The following is a 17,550-nucleotide window of genomic DNA, read 5'->3' as shown; positions in this document are numbered from 1 at the left end:
AGTAAGAGAGGCTGGTAATTGATGACTCTGTGAAGTCTACTGTGATCAATAGCTAAACCAAGTTAGCAAAGAGCAGTTCAGATAAGTTCGGAAAGTATTTATTAGTTTTCTGTGATTCTTTCGAAACAGCCAGAAGTTAAGAAACATTTTCTTTGTTGTTCTTCATTCTCTTCGACAAAGTGAAAAGTACTTTTACCCATTTAGACACTGATAACACATCCATGAATATAGGATCAATCAATAATATATATTAATACGCTGATGTAATCCCTTGTGATGTAATAACTTCTTTTGGCCCAAGGCACATGCCACAGTTCACTCTCAATGTTAACTTATTCATTCGCATGCATTGCATTCACACATATAGAGTTTAAGTGGCTTGGTGACATGGTGAGATATATTGATGTTAAATATTCATCTTGAAAACTTTACACTGTGCCTATCCAGCTCTGGCACGCTAAGGTTCCTGGGAACAGGCGATAGCTACGGGTGCCACGCAGCCCACTGAAAACCTGTCAGGGAGAGCTGAGGGTGGAGGATAACACACTGGCTTTATTGCACCATCACGCACAATCTGTTTACCCACATCAGGACACAAGCCCGGTTCACAGGCCTGAGGGAGAAAACATAAACAGCACATCCATTGACCTTTCACACGATATATTTACTCCATGTGTAGAAAAGATGCTGTTTCAAACCACTTCCTATCTGGTCATGCCCAAAGGATATTAAATTGTTCCATGCCGAAATAAGCCCCTGTGGTCTTTCATTAAAGGATGCTGCTGAAGAATATTCTGCACATAATTACTTGAGGCAAATGAGGACATCAGTAACTCAAATGAATATTCAACGATTATTTCTTCTTTGTTTATCTTTGTTAGAGTTGCTTTAACGTCAGAAATCTGTGATTAGGTGTCTCTTCTTTTGCTCCACATCTGAGTTCAAACATCTGTTTTCCTGCGTTAATCACACAGTGCTGAAGAAGCAGTCAAGTAAAGTTGAATCCAGATGTCCACAATCCAGACTTGCGGACTGAGCCCTCGCAGACTTCAATTGTATGCACTGTGATGTGGTCATAAAATAGACAACATTCTGTAAAATAAATATCTAATTGTGTATTCTGAATATTTACTTTCTGCTGGGCTGAAAGAGGAGTAGGTGTAAGGTGTGAGGTGTTAGACAGGAGCTTCCTGAAGCTACTCAACAATCCGACAAGGTGACCTTAAAGACACTGGAAAGTGGAAAATGAGCGGTTGCAATAAGTTGGTGTGAGCTGACCTATCCAGAGGCTCTCAGCCACGAAAAGAACAGTATGTGCCATGAAAAAGCACCTGATCCCGGGGCAGAATCAATACTTACCTCTCTTATAAGGCAACCTGGCATTCAGCCAGCCCCTTCAGCCTACATCACCAACAAACCAAACAACCCGATGTGCACATGCTTTCTCTTTTTTTATTTTAACATTATGAATGTGCACCGATACAAAAGACACAGCAAGGTAAAATAAAATTCACATACATTGAAATTTAATCTTTCACCATATGGACAAAGTTTGATAAGCGGACACAATGTATACACCATATTTCACTGATTGGTTCCTCACAGAAAATGTACTGTACATAACCACCTTAAAGAGGAAATTGAAAAGATCATACAGGGCCCCTTATAGAATACATTCAGACAGAACCACTTTGGTCCAGAAATGAGAGTGACCCAAGCTGCTGGCTTCAAAAACATACATGGCTATGATCACAGTTTATAATACATTTTGAAACAAAATCAGCAATATACTTTAACCATACGTATATACTCCACTGAATACTATTTTACTCAAGGTGCACGACATTCCTTCGTTACTGTGTCAGTATCCAAACATTTCTCCTGCTTTGGAAAATGAGAAAAACACTGCAAATTCACCTCTGGGTAACAGCAGCGCCAGTGTGTGCGTCATGCTCCCAGCTCGATTCGGAGTATATCTGCTCTATTACAATCCTCAGCAGATGCTGATGAAAAATAGCCTCAGCTATCTATTTTTCTGCTATTTTTACTTATTTATATATTTTACGGACTAAACACGAGCACCTGGCTGAAGTGTAAATGCACAGAGCTATTACTTGAATGACAAACATGCTGCTGTTGTGCTCTAATTTGGTTCTGAACGACAAAATGATACAGTGGAGTCACACTGAGAGGAGCTTCCAGGGTAAAACACAGAGCTGCGTCCTCCTTATGCCTTATATAGCCATGACTTCTGGGAATATCATGTGATGAGATACTGTATATGCTAGAGAAGAACTCACAACGACCTCTGACCTCTGTGCTCGTGTGAAGCCAGTTGTACTGGTTTATATCAACCCATCACTTATCTGGCTGCAGCCAACAATTCACATCCATAAATCTGGAACTAAACACATTCATACCCAGCTAAAATATACATACAAGCACAGACATGCTAAAAAATATATTGACAGCAATCAAATAATAAATCACCTTTATGAACACATATATTTACACACACCCACCCACACACACACACACCCACACACCCACACACACGCAATATTTACCAATTATAAATTAACATTGTGCAAAAAAGTCATACATACAAAGTCAAGTTGAGTTTGAGTAAAAGATGAAATAATGCTCTGCTCAGCTTCCCTTCTTTAAAAATAATGCAATGTAATAAAAGGGTAATGTACCATGCTAATTTAGCTTTGTTTGTCACCAGAATGAAATAAGTTTTGTTCTATTTTTAAGGTGCAGAGTTTGTTCCTGGCGTCTACAGCCCTTGCACACACATGATAAGCCTGAATATTAAAGGCATACTATGCAGGAATTGTCGCTTACTGTTTGTAAACACAACATTCAAACCTTCCCCGGGTCAACGAAAGTGAAAGTACCTTTTGCTGTTTTGCCTCACTATATTTTCAGCATATATTTTTCAGCACTGTGTCTGCAATTTCTGTAGGTAGCTTGGAGTCGAATTTGCCCTTCTTTTGTTTTATTTGCTCTGGCAGATGGGTCTTATACATCTCCCATTGTGACAGTGGCCTCTGTGGGTTTAATAAGATGACTGACATCTAGTGCAACTCACAAATTCCAGATCAAACCATTGAACTAGGCAACGCTGATCAAATATTAATCAAGATTCTGTTGTAGTGTTGCTTATTTCTTGCCTAAAATGTTTTCTAAAACACATTCTACTTCTGTTCAGCTGAAAATTTGAGAATGTTTATGACCACCAACAACAGTTCAATGTCCATTTGACTTTGATTCTATGCATTGTTTTTAAAAGGAAAATCCTGCATAGTATACTTTCAAACACTGTCTGTAGAATAATGGGGTGCAGGCAAACCAGGCAGCGGAGACAGTGATGCCATTGCCTCACACAACTTTACCTTAAAATCTAATAATGTCTGCATGCTCGATGGCCTTTATTTGAACTTGCAAAAACACCCTTGTGCCAGAGATGGCATTTACTTTGAATCACGGTATTGAATTCATACTTTATGCATGTGTGGCTTCACTGGTCATGTCAGTGTGCTGTGTATTTTTATCCTTGAGTGGACGACTGTGTAGTAGTTTATATAGTACACTGGGGCAAGTGAGTCAGACAACATCTAGATGGTAAAGGGGGGAACAGAAATGCATTTAATGGCACAGAAATGCGACTACTCCTCTTGAAAACACACCTGGCACCTCTGCAGTATCCAAGGAATATTAAAAAAAACAACTTATTTTTATTGTAAAATACCTTGTAAAGCAATGGACATTTCAGCTTATGTATAATTCACCCCACACGCCGTGTCTTGACCTCTTTCCATGTCTGTATGCAAGCCAGGATTGACCTGATGAGAGCAGCTGCCAATTTCCAAAGTCCTCTGGACGAGGCTGCTTGAACAGCACTGTGGTCACTTTACTGTATGAGGTACAGTCAGCAGAATGTTTCTGTTTATTCTCTACATTTTCATCAAAGTCAGTATAGACGAGAAATGCCTATGTACAGATACCTTTGCAATGCAAATAAGGAGAGAAAAAAAGCCTCTGTTCCCTACTATCTTGTTTTGAGTCACTTGTTTGGTCTTTTCTTGTATGCAGTTCAATGTCCAGTTTGTCTTTAACCTCCAGTACCACAAAAACACACTGATACACACCATAAATGTAAGCAGAGGATAAAGCAAGAACCCTGTTTCTTTTTTGTTTTGTTTCTGCTGTTGCTATTTGAGGTTTTAGGTTTTTTCTTATTTTACATGGCTTATCTGCCTTGAGATGCTGTTGTTGCATTGTTCAACATGCAGCAGTTTTTTTTTTTTTCCGCCGTCCGATAAACATCTACAGAAATCCATTAACGAGGCTCACAATACGTTAGACATCTCAGCGCGGGAGTCTGTCGCCTCCGCTCTCAGGCTGCGGAGAGGGCTGCTCGGTCTCCCGCTGACACCGATCTCTGGGCAAAGACCACTCTGACAGATGAGTCCATCAGCCCCCTCCGTTACTGCCACTCAAGGCAGTATGAGGCCAGATGAGAGCTCAAGGCCCTCCAACTTTCTTCATCAAATTCTTGTTCCCAGCTCCTTTTACAGGTTGCTCTCCACGTTCTCTCTCTGACCCTCGTAACAGTGCACCTTGTCCGTAAGGTCCTCCAGTAGGGTGCAGTTGCTGAGGGTTCCCTCATGATGTGGGGAAGTGCATTGGCCCTCCTCCTTACTGTGAACCATACCATTGTGACATCCACCCACAAGCATGTGTGTCTCCTCGGGGCTGCAGACTGGGGAAGAGGTTTTGGCTATGTCTGGGAGGTGAGGCAGTCGAGGGACATGGTTCAACAGGCTAGCTGTCTTGGTGTTGGGGGTATTGCTGTAGGTGTGTCGGTACTCCTCCTCGATGTTCCTCCCGAGCTTCCAGCGCTTCCACATCTTCAGGATCTCCGACTGCACCTGAGGAGAGACGGAAGTACATGTTATTGATGAGAAAAAAGGAGAAAAGTCACAGGTTGACAAAAGTGTTTTTTGTCGTGCAAATGAGAAGACTCACTTCTTTGTTGACAAAGCAGTACAATATGGCCACCAAGAGACCCTGTGGAGATAACCAGAACTCAGTCAATTCCCTCTCATGAAATACAATGTTTACATATTTTGAATATCTGATGTTTGCAGACATGATGCAATGTGTTTTAGTGAATCATTAAATTTTATTGCATTTTAAACTTTTTTTCAACATACTATACTATGGCTTTTTTTTTTTGCATGCAGGGACACACTGTAAAATGGTGGGTTTATTTTTTTTATTTTTTTGGACATACTATACTGCCCTACAAAGCCTAACTGCAGTAACTACAGTTTTGGTTGAAATTGAGTTATAACTGAAACTGAATTCCTTAATGTCCGTTTTATCTTGTGACAATGTTTTAGATTTCAATTTTGCTTTATTTCAGAGAAATAATGATATAACAATTGCAGTAACTACAAAATCCAACTCAAAATGAATTTAAACATAAAACCAAAGCAGACCGCAATAAGTTCACTTACTTAATGTTCATTTAATAGGGAAATTATTATCTAGATAGAGATTAAGTAAAAAAGTGAGATAAAATTATATTAAGACTTAAATATAACATAACTTTATAATATTACGTCTAAAATAAACAAATATGTGAATGGAATTGTTAAACACTTTTAAACACACACTATAAAACCCAACTTGTTGTTTCAACTTAAATATTTGGGTGTCCATGCTGCGAAATAATTTTATGTCAAGACAACAAAGACAATGGAGTTAACTCAAATGAATCTTGCTATTTGACTCAATATTTTAAGTTAAAATGACATTTTGGACAAAATAGTTTTTCCTTGAATAAAGATTTAACAGCTAACTGAATCTAAAACAAAATCTTCACAATTATTTAGTATGGATTTAAAGAAATACATTTTCATTAAAGGGACTATGTTAAAGTGACAAACCTTGCCTTGCAATGTCCTCAAATGCAAAGCAAACTTTCTAAAACTAAAATTAATTTATGTCAAAACCACTAAGTGCAATCAAACGTACGTTAGTCTATCTTCTGTCTCAAGCTTAATATCTTATGGCTGCACAAAGTCTTTGACTTTGTCTTATTCTTTCTTTCTCCTCATCAAGTCGATTCCCCCGGTGGTTGGCTGTAGTTTTGACACATGTCGTCTGTGTCCCCGTAGCAGAAAGGGTCACTGTCATTATGTCACAGTGTGACACAGGCAGTTAGCAGCACAGACAGCACATTATGCTAATCAAGCTTATGTAATCCCTCCTGACACATGGGTAGACAGCACTTCTCATTGTCTGGGGAAGGGAAACTCAAGACATACATCGACTTCTGAATGGATCGCTGAACAAGCTTTACTGGAACGGCACACAAGATGAAAGAATAATTCTTATCTCTTTATTTGGTAAAGCGTGAATTCTGAGATTTGAAGAAGATAAGAAGATAAATGCAGTTCTCAGCTGCAGTTTCAAAGATTGACTCAAGTTAGAGAACAAAGGCTATGCTTTAAACTTAGTTTTATCCTGTTTAGCCATGCCTTTATTTATGTCGCTCAGTTCTCACATCTCTCCCTCAAACACATTATATGCTTCATATTTCAATTTTGCCTTGTGAATAATGAACCATAAGATGCCTCAACAGTGTCTTGACTCTCACTAGAACCCCCTGATCCAAGCTGAAAAACACTGCAGAGTTAATTCATGAATGGTGTGTTCTATTTCTGTTGTTCTGTTTAATAATAAAAGCTTTTATTTTAGAGTTTAACCTGGAAGGAGGAGAAGAAGAGGTCGCCGAAGAGTATGGTGAGTCGCAGTCCGATGCTGGTTTTGGTGGACTCGTCTGTGACAAAGATAAAGACCACCTGATGGATGCCCAGCAGAGGGATCAGGGTGAGAGTCGACTTAGCCAACCTGAGATGGAGTCAGATGAGAGACAAAGAGCAGAATAAGTGGAGAGAATGAGATAATGTGTGTTTGTTAAGAGACGAGAAACAGTTTCAACGACTGAACGTACCTGAACTTGTAATCTGTGTATCTCATTTGATGCGCTCGAAGTTTTGACACCAGAATTTTAATGATATGGATAAAGATGAGGAAGTTGATCTGTAAAAGACAGAGACAGATTTTTACAGGTCATGCAGATGGTTTTGGTTTAAAGTGCAAAGCTTTTGAGACATTCCCACACCGAACATTTGGCTGCCATCCCAAAAACATAAGAGGTGTAAAATATTTTTGTCTTTTTTTTTTCGCTGCACGGTGCGGCTCCACTCAACTCGCTCTTTTTCAGTTCTCCATAGCAACAGTTATGCATAGACCTAGTACTTTTTTTGGTATACCTCAGTCAATGCTCAAAGCAAACTGAGCCCATGCTAGAAGGTGGAGTTAAAACACTGCAGAGCACTGATTGCTTGGACAGAATCGTCACTAGAACATGTGACACCCTTTCACATCATTACTTACAGCAGAAGCACCTTGTTATCAGGGAACTCCTTCACTGCAGCTGAGCTGACATTTCAGAACACAACAGGTGTTCCTCTAATGAAAATCACATATGATGTGACCTTTACAAGTACAATTAAGCTGTTACTGGTAATTTGCTGGTGCGTGGACGAAAGACGTGGCAGGTACTAATTTTATCATACAGTCATGGACCGGCATATTGTCATTATTAGAAACACAATTTAGTTACTGAAACTTTTGTAAGTCTTGTTCATAAAAACTTACTGCTATAACCAAAGTCCACAAACCTCATGTCTACTTCTTTCTTACAATAGGGTTGCAAAATTCTGTGAATTTTCAGAGTTGGAAATTTTCCATGGAATTTATGGGAATAAACGGGAATAAACCAAGAATTTACAAAATTGAAGGATGGCCCTTAACAGGGAACTTATATATAGTCGGGGAAAATATATTTTAGAGGTGGGAATCAGCAGAGGCCCCACGATCCAATTTTATCCTGTTTCTTTAGTCACAATATGATATTATTGGGATTTTAAGCATTTTACGATATGGTACAAACTGCATTTTGTGTCCACAAAATTAAATTAAATCAAGAATTATTTTGTCAAATAAGAGAAAATTCTCAGTCTGTTCATCTTACTTTTGTCTTTTTATTCCTCCTGCTCCTCATATCTGACGGCCGTTGGAACGCTAAATATCTATACTTGGCGGCCATGAATCGATATAATATTGCCATGCAAAATATTGCGATACTATGCTGAATCGTTTTTTTACCCCCACCTCTAATATATTTCTAGAGCATAATCTTGAATAAATCAACCAGACTTCATGCAGGTACAGTTGACTATCTGCTATTCCTCAATCACATGTATATAGCACACTGCTTACTGTAGGGGGACTGAGGCCACGCCCCTTTTTAAGGCCATGGACATGTTCAATTCAACATTTATATGTTCATTTTACTTAATTTTTGAATGATTGGGGTCAGGGGATGAGTAATATTTAACTCAACATTCATATTTTTGGTGCTCAATGAAATAATTGATTGTTCAATAAAATGATAAAGTTTTACTTACAAATAAATCTGTTGAAATGTCATGTTTTTTAAATTTTTAATATCCAAAATTCCCCAGATTAACTTCCCATGGAAAGTTTCTGGAAATTTGCTGGAAATTTTCCACCCCTTTGCAACTCTATACATTACAAGGTGTTATTTCATATTTGAGCTTGATGTTTCAGTAGCAAAGTCATATGTTCTTGTAGGGGCACACACATACAAGTGTTTACTAGTTTTCAACTGATGTGCACCTTCAGGCTCAGGATAACGAGGGAAACACTAAAATGGGAAGCAGCCCTTCCGTCCCCGCGACAAGTCAAACACAGGAATTCCTGTGGGATACAGGGCACTTAACAAGGAGATTAATGCATGGAAAATGCCGGGATGTCTGTGTAACTGGCCTGGCATAAGAGCCATGATAAATTGTACTTATATAAAAGCTAAGATCTGACCTTTGCAGAGCACACCTACAATAAAGGGACTGGTCACGGATAAGGGTTAGCTAAACTGTAGAAGGAGCAGAAATGTCTTTAATCCACAAATCTTTGACTCTAAAAAATGTTTCCCAGATGTTTTCCCTAAAGCATGGACAGCCTTTTACACTTCATGAATACATGAGGTGTGTTAAATATTGTATGGTGTATGAACTGTAAAAGTCGAAATACTTGAGTGGTGAGTAAACGTGGGATTTTCTGGTGCACCACTCCTTTCTCAATGTAAGCTTAATAATAAATAAATAAATAAACTTATATTTGGGTAACGCTTTACAATAAGGTCCTTAATAACCATTAATTAACAAGTAATAAGGCATTGTTCTCACTTTAGATCCGGTAGTTGCAAAAAGCATAGTTAACTTATAGTTAACTTATAATAGATGAGCAATAAAGTATATTTTAATATCAATAAGCAAGCAAAATAAGATTAATAAAGGCATGGCAAAGACATAATGGGTGGGTCATGGGTGTTTGTAATGCCATTATTAACACTTATATAAGCTTATAAACACACAATAATGTTAATAAGCATCTTGTAATGACTTACAAGGGCCTTATTACTTGTTAATTAATGGTTATTACAAGGACCTTAATATAAAGTGTTACCACACTTTGGATTCAAATGTCTAGGGTAATAGCATGATGTGAAAGAAGAGACTGTAATGAAAATTACCACAACTGCCAGCAGTATTGGAGAGCGGATGATCCACCAGTAATTCATGTTTATATTTTGCCACCAACACCTGAGAGAGAAAAGTGTTGGAGGGAAGATTAGCATCAGACAACCAGAAACGCCTCACAAGCTTCCAAACAAGGAAAACTCTGTGTTGCATTTCGTAAAACTGTTTTGCAATTCTGCAAAGGTGAAAGCTTTCATGCTCCTGGCTGATGAAATGTGACAAAAAGAGACTAATGGCACCGCAAAGCACCATCATGGTTTTTTTTAAAGCTTTACATAACAACACAATGTGTCTGTGGTTTAGAAAGTGTTTTTTAAAATCATTTTCACCCCCTTTGCTCCCTAAGTGTGTAGCCTGGACCTTAAGAGGTTGCATAATAAAGTTTGGGAACGTGAAATATTAAAAACATGTCTAAAGTTAAAAAAGGGAAGTTCAAATTGCATTCAACAGAGAAAATATTTAATATTGTTTTAAAATATTCCATCAAAAATTCACCAGAGGAAGGAAGAGGAGATGCATCAAAATTTAAACTCTTTTAGTCTCAGAAAATCAGACAGGTAAAAAAAATAATGATATAAATAAATAATAAGATTTTAGAAATATTTCCCCCCAGGTTTCAATAATAATAATAATAATAATAATAATAATAATAATAATAATAATATTTTCATGAACATTGTTTTCTGTGGCTGAAAGTAAATCTGTGTGGAAATTATGCACATTATGTTGTATGTTTTACAAGAATAATTTACAGCTTTATTAAATAGTATTCAGATTCTACATTAAAACATTTTTTTAAAGAATATGAATCATTTTTTACACCATTGATGCTTGGTGTAAAAAAAATAAAAAATTTATTTTGTGATTCGATAATGTCATACACAGATACATGCATACATACATATATATATATATATATATATATACATACACACACATATGTAGTGGGTTTAATAGCGGCTATGGAGAGAGTGAAAGAAGAGGGAAAGAAAGAGGATGGAGGGAGAACAGTGTGGAAACTTACTCTTGATTTTCATATAGGTATTTAGCTACCATCCAGGGCACGAGGAATATTAACGGGGTACCTGTAGAGAAATGAGAGCTGTCTAAATGCAAAACAGTCATTTCATACACCAACGTTACAGCCATTTATATTTATCTACTCTCGTTTAATTTCTTTCATTTAATAGTATCATGGGCGACATAATTAATCCTGCAACCACTAGCTTATTACTGCACAGAGACACACACACAAACACACACTCAGCTCACCCCAGCCAATGCACAGGTAGATTTTAAAGTAGTTCCTCTCTGTAAACACGGTGATGACCAGGAGGTTGTGGAGGTAGATGCCTTCCACCAGCAGCCAGTAGCTGTTGGCCATGATACTGTACTGCATCATCACCATCGCGATGCGACAGCCAACTGCAGTCTACAAGACAGCGGGAAGGTTTGATTCAGGAATGTTGAAATATAAAGCTGTCAGAAACATCACTGAGTGAGAATGATCCGTGCTTTGTGCCGACAGCCATGAGGTTGTGCAACTTTAACCCCAGCCTCAGCCAGCTGTGATCCCCAGACACAAATACTATACACATGAGTACACATGGTTGACCCTGTCCCCTTTTAGGAATTATGTGCTGCTACAATTATCTTTAACCCTTGAACAAGGAAAACATGTTCATACAGCTATTTTTACTACATTTTTCAGTGTATTGTAATACAAATGATAATTATGACAGCACATATCCAGGTCATGTTTGTACTATGTTTGATAAATCTTATGTAGTTGGTATGTAATTAAATTATTATGCACATTATTTATAAGGTAGACAGACATAATGGCTGCATTATATAATCAGCATGATAATGAGTGCAATGGCCTAGTTACAGATTAAATTAAAAAATAATTGTACAGTATTTTTTATAGTTTTGTTCTGTTTTGCATTGTCCCAAATTCTTATGGAGCTGTAAATGGGAATGTTATATTTAAGTTTAAAAATGCAACATGCTTATATGCCAAAGGCAGTGTTGGTAAATTAAAACCAAAATACACCAAAAAAAAAATACCAAAAGACAAACCACCATCCCCTTTTGCCAAAAAATAAAAAGTGCATCACCCCATAACACATCCCCTTTATATCTTGTTGCTTAGCTGCAGATCACTTCTGACCTCATTGTTGACCAGCAGCTCCACCGGAGGCATAGATGCCCGGGGGAATCCCTGCTCCTGGTCACTGCTGAGGTCCTGTGATGTGATGTTTGCCTCCAACAGAGCGTCCTTGATGAGGATAGACAGCGCTCGCAGGATGAAAGAGGCAAACAGATTCATGTGGATGTTGTTCCTCATGCAGTGCAGTTTCCTGATGAATGAGAGGCAACAATCGTCTCCAGTATAATCTGTCTTTTTTTCCCACTGTAATCATTTTCAGATGAACCAAAATTGCTGTAGTTTATCCAAAAATCGTTATTACCTGAAAAAAATGAGGATGCCAAGCGCCAGAACCAAAGCCACCAGTGATAAGGAATAGCCCACTGTGTACATGATCCGAATGTGGCCGTAGTACTGCTGCAAATTAAAACAAAGACATAGACAACATTGCATTGAATATGTGCTCTTTAAATGAGGAACCACAGATCAAACATTAGTATGCCTTAAGTTATCTATACATCAGAAGACTTTGAAAAGATTTGAAAAAGAATCCTGGAAAACTATAGGCTCACACCTGCTCACATCTAAAGACAAGTGTTTAGAGTTTTTAGTCCCAGCCTAGTCTCAGACTGAGAATTTAGACAGACTGTGAATCTTGCAGGGTCACTATTTACAAGACTACAACTAGATTCTTTTAGCAGTTTTTCCCCATCATGCTCTTAGTAAAAACTTACAAGAAGCAGCTTATGGCCACAGCTGCTCTATTGTGTGCAGTGGTTTGTGTTGAAAAAAAAAAAGAAGAAGAGGAGAAGACGCCACAAAATGCTCCCTCACAAAGCTGAAAAGGGTTTTCTGTCTTTCTGACATGAAAAGTTGACTATTTTACATAAAGAATATATATAAGGAAGAATAAAGGACAGGAAAATGTAGATGTTAATTCATGATATACATTCATCTCCTATTTAATTATATTTTGCTTGATTGAATAATTATATTTATCAGCTCTATCAACTTTTAGTTAATCATACATTAATCATCAATTATTTATTAATTATTTATGTATACATTAATTTATACATTTTAACTGGGTCTCCTTACTGTTGTCTTTACTAAGAAACAGCGCCCCCAAAAATCCTGTGTATGGCCGTAAATATATGACATCACTATACTTTTATTTAGGACTGAGCTTACTAACATTATTGTGATGTTACTTTTTCCTGTGGAAGTGGTTTTACTGGCCGGTCTGGTACCGGGGACCTTTCCCTGCTCATCTATTGGTTGTTGATTGTGTTATGTCACTGAGACTTGCGATAATATCAAACACGTTTTAGGAAAAGACTGATATGAAACAGTGCAGATTACTACCTTAAACTTAACGATTGAGATGACGGGAGCGCTCCGTGACTCCAGTTAAACTCATAGATTTACTAAAGACTTTCAGTTTATAGTCTGGCACAGTGGAAATCTTTTGGTGTTAGCCCAGCATTACAGGAAGAATAACGAGGGAGACATTTCTTACCAGAGTTGGATCTATAGAGTCACACTCGCTGGTATTCTTCATAGGCACCCACTGGCCGTTTGCATCACATTCCTGATACACCATGCCATGTTGAACTACACACACACACACACACACACATACACACACACACACACACGCACACACATGGTCTTGTCTTTTACTAGTCCAACCATTCATAGAAGTCTTTTTCTGCAGGATAATTCAACATACTTTGCAGGAGCATGATACAAAACCAAGCGTCTCTAACCTTTATGGTACCATGGCAGATACCACGGACACGACACACTGACAGTAGTGTTGGGAAGTCCATCAGGCCAACAGGCATAGTTATCAAATTCCCTGTTGCACACGAGGCCTGGGGACACATGAAAACATAAGGTATGGGTGAGACTTTTCCATACAGTCTGAGCCTTTACACACTATGTTGTTATCTATGTCTGTGTCTATATGTCTACATCTCTAACTCATGGAAGAACGTGTCTTTGAAGTGATAGCTGCTGGTGGCCATTACTGGCAGTGCACCATCATGGCCTTTCATCATGACTTCAGAAAAAGTCCTCCATTGGTGACCTTCTGCCTAAACCACACCTTTCATCTTCAGAGGATGTAAACAATGTGGGCTGTTAGTGTATTGACTGGTGTATAAAGTCCCATCTCTTCTGCTTCTGCTAATACACAGTCACACTCATGGGATGACAGGATGGGTGTGTACGTGCTGCTTGGTGGTGTGTTTTTTGTCTGCAGTGTGGGAAGCAGCATTTTTTTTAAGTTGGAGAGCCTCCGTTCCAGAAGCTACAGTTACAGGACATAATGCAACTGAAGGATGGCGTGTATTGTGTCGCTAAACGCTGTTGATGGCGCGAACTGGAGCTAGAGAGCAGAGAGTGCGGTGCAGCAAATAGAAAACTGGGAGAGCAAGCAGAGCGATTATAGCTCGGTTTGAGCGGGGAGCGGAAATTGCTGCCGCTCCATAGTCTGGTGACATCGCGACCTCACCATTACCAGCTCTACTGCATTAGATAGCTGCCACTGGACCAGAAGGTGAGGGTGAATGCTGAGGTTCACTCTAATGGGAATGCAAGTCATATATACATATATAAATATATATTTCTTTTATTCTTTTCTCAGAAATGTTGTAAGAGCACCATGCATTGTGCATGCACTATGCATGATGACATAGCTTATCATAATGCTTCACTTTTTTTTGTCACTGGATAAAAACCTTAACGCCTGCGAACTTCATTGGATGCCAGTGTAGTTTAAGTGAGTAAAATCTACAATTTTATTTGAACAGTGGCTCACATAATGGAAACCAAAAACAGAGCTTCAGCACTTCTAGTCTATGGAAGATGAGAATATGCCAGTTTGAGTGTTTAATTTCCTCTTCCCCCAAGTAGCCAAAGCAAACCCCAACAAAAAATAATCAGTTCTTGCAGGTTTAAACATTAAAAATGAGCAGTGGTGGAAATTCATCTCATCTGATCTCGATCTCATAATAAATTGAATGTACGAATACCAGACTGTGAAAATACTCCTAATTCTCTACAAGTAAAACTACAAAAGTATCAGCATAAAAATGTGCTTAAAGTATCAAAAGTAAAAGCAGTCGTTATGAAGAAAGGCCCCACTCAGACTGTTATATACATAGTCGCCCATAAAGTTTGAATAATTTTGTTTTCAGACACAATCCTCCGTTTGTGATCACATTTTCATTGTGATATGTTTATAAGACATTGATTAATAAAGTTTTAAGAAGACATACACTTATAATCTATTAAGAATAAATCACATTGTCACAATCATCTTATACAATATTTACATTTTTGTAGAAAGTTACATAAAATGGAAATTCTCAAAGAAAGTCCTTGTACCTCAAATCTGTTCTTAAGTACAGAACTTGAGTAAATGTACTTAGTTACATTCCACCACTGAAAATGAGTCAGAGTATGTTCAGCTCACCGCTGCTTGGCGGGTCTTGACTGTTGTTGCGGTGACACTCCTCCATGTACAATTCCCAACTCTCCTTCAGTTTATCCAGAAAAGCAGCAGGAGACACCTGAAGAAACATGCGAAACAAAAAGTCCAGTTACACAAGAAGGGTCTGTTATTCGTGGAGTTATTGATGTAGTGTAAGCAGACGGTGAAAAATATGTTGAGAATGTAGGCTGTGACCCGACCATGAAGACAGAATGTGTGCATTAACTGAATTGCTATTCATTTGTTTCACTTCACGTATACAGTAGCTGTAAACTTGATGGGGATGTCATCCATCAAGATGTGTCCGACTCTACTGTGTCTGTATGGAGTGCTTGTGCTACTGTGAGGACTGAGGCTGGTCTACTGTACACTGTAACAATTATGTCACTAAAAAATAGCCAGGGAAAGACAGTTTACTTAGGCTTCCACACCACAACCCTCTGGCTTGTTTCAGAAGCAGCTAAAGCGACAACACCTACCCCCACACTGTAAAGGCCAGACACTAATGGAAGTTTACCTCTTGGGGAAAAAAGTGAGTACATTTATATATATGTGCCTGTTTGTGTGAGTGTGTTTGCATGCTCTCGGGACTTACCTCTGTGCTGCAGGAGACAATCAGTATTGCCGAAAGGAGGAACAGCCGTGACATCCCTTATTCCTGCTGTTGGTGCTGGGAGGGGATACTGCAGGACGGGGAAGGATTTTCACCTCATAAGGGGGCTTATCTACGCTCGGCACACTGCCTGGATGACACAGAGACACACAATCTATCAAAGCTCAGTGCAAACACACCACTTATTACCTCAGCTGCACAAAACAAGAGGACCAAAACAGGAAAAGGCTGGGTCATAATTGCAACAAGATTTGAGGCACGGTTATCAAGGTGGACTAACCAGAACCAGAACATCCAGCATGCTGTTTTCCAGCTGTGGCTCAGCAGAGCTGCATCCCACTCTGGAACTCACAGTTGGCTGCTGTCCACCTTCATCTTAAGACCTGTCAGTGTTTGGTTGAGCGTGCGCCAGCGTGTGTCAGAGGTCACTCACCTGTGTATCGATCACTGCCGCAAAACTCCCCCAGAGATTTGGTTTTGAAGCCGGAGAACGGAACGAAATCTGAAACGTTTCTGCAAAAAACACCTTGACCATGGAAACATTTTTGGCTAAAACGTTTCAAATTCCATTCTGTTCCTGTCTCGTGGCATGGAGGAGGATGGGGTGGTGTTGATGTGTTTGGAATTGTTTACCGAGGGAATATAGTGTTTGTTCAGGAGATATGAGCACAATGTGTCGTGACAGATGTGCAGTACATAATGTATGTACTAAAGAAAGCCTCAAGTCAAATCAAAGAGTTTTCTTTAATGTGTGTATTGACTGAACATGTCAACATGCTTGTATAGTCTGGGGTGAACTCGCCGCCTGGAGCCTCCAGTCACAATGTAAACGACCTCTCTATATATTACAAAGCTGTTCTGGAAGCCAGACTTCAGATAATATCTATATCAAAGAGCCATACTTTCTAAATGGCCTGTTCAGTGTAATGACCACAGGATGCAGTTAACATTAGCCGAATACAAACTGACTGATTGCCTCGGGCGCCTGAGAGATCAGAGCTACTCTTGTCTGGTCTGACATCGGGTCCAGCTGAGATCACAGCGATGACGGTTTTGCCCTTAACACCATCAGACATGTTGAAGTCACAATTCAGTTTCCAGCTGCTGTTACACTTTATATCCTGAGTTTTACCGCAACATAAAACAGAGAAGCATCTCTGGTGTGAGACGTTGGATTGGATTCAAAAAGGAAAGTGTCCGTTACAGCTCTTTAGGATTTTAAGAGCACATCTACATGCTTTATACACTGTAAAAAATAAGCGTAAATTCCATCAAATAACAACAACAACTGTAAGTTATTTTACAGACAATTTCTTTAAAAATACAGATAACAAATGTATAGAAATAAATATAAGAATATATATCACGTTTTTTCTACTTTAATATGCCAGTATTTGCCAAGTTTTGCTGCCAGACCTTTTACCATTTTTTAAATAAAGTTATACTGTAAAAAAATAAAAAAATTAAATTCAGCAATAAAATGTGTATATTGTTAAAATCTATAATGTCCAATTATATTAATTTACAGATTTCATCGTCCATATTATGGTTAATATTTGTAATTTGTTTGTTTGTATGG

The 17,550-nt window shown here is 38.6% G+C and overlaps 1 protein-coding gene across 2 annotated transcripts in view; it reads right to left on the bottom strand.

The window, feature by feature from the left end:
• Positions 1–4,322: 4,322 nt before the first annotated feature.
• The window catches only part of gcgra (glucagon receptor a), a 45,504-nt gene continuing 32,276 nt past the window's right edge, over positions 4,323–17,550 (bottom strand). The window contains exons 1-14 of one of the 2 annotated variants that reach the window (XM_059348612.1): positions 16,405–16,470; positions 15,954–16,101; positions 15,341–15,437; positions 13,629–13,736; positions 13,379–13,473; positions 12,182–12,276; positions 11,881–12,070; positions 10,980–11,139; positions 10,732–10,792; positions 9,701–9,770; positions 7,031–7,119; positions 6,783–6,927; positions 5,035–5,076; positions 4,323–4,937 (exon numbers count right to left, since the gene is read on the bottom strand). In XM_059348612.1, the coding sequence (XP_059204595.1) occupies positions 4,578–4,937; positions 5,035–5,076; positions 6,783–6,927; positions 7,031–7,119; positions 9,701–9,770; positions 10,732–10,792; positions 10,980–11,139; positions 11,881–12,070; positions 12,182–12,276; positions 13,379–13,473; positions 13,629–13,736; positions 15,341–15,437; positions 15,954–16,007 (1,566 nt within the window). In that variant the 5' untranslated portion in view covers positions 16,008–16,101; positions 16,405–16,470 and the 3' untranslated portion in view covers positions 4,323–4,577. Of the gene's footprint in view, positions 4,938–5,034; positions 5,077–6,782; positions 6,928–7,030; positions 7,120–9,700; positions 9,771–10,731; positions 10,793–10,979; positions 11,140–11,880; positions 12,071–12,181; positions 12,277–13,378; positions 13,474–13,628; positions 13,737–15,340; positions 15,438–15,953; positions 16,102–16,404; positions 16,471–17,550 lie in introns of those variants that run through there. The other variant, XM_059348611.1, reaches the window with a different exon arrangement.

This window comes from Centropristis striata, chromosome 13, assembly GCF_030273125.1.
Source record: "Centropristis striata isolate RG_2023a ecotype Rhode Island chromosome 13, C.striata_1.0, whole genome shotgun sequence".
NCBI lineage: Eukaryota > Metazoa > Chordata > Actinopteri > Perciformes > Serranidae > Centropristis > Centropristis striata.
The sequence above is the reverse complement of the archived record's forward strand: the minus strand, read 5'-3'. Positions and strand labels throughout refer to the sequence as shown.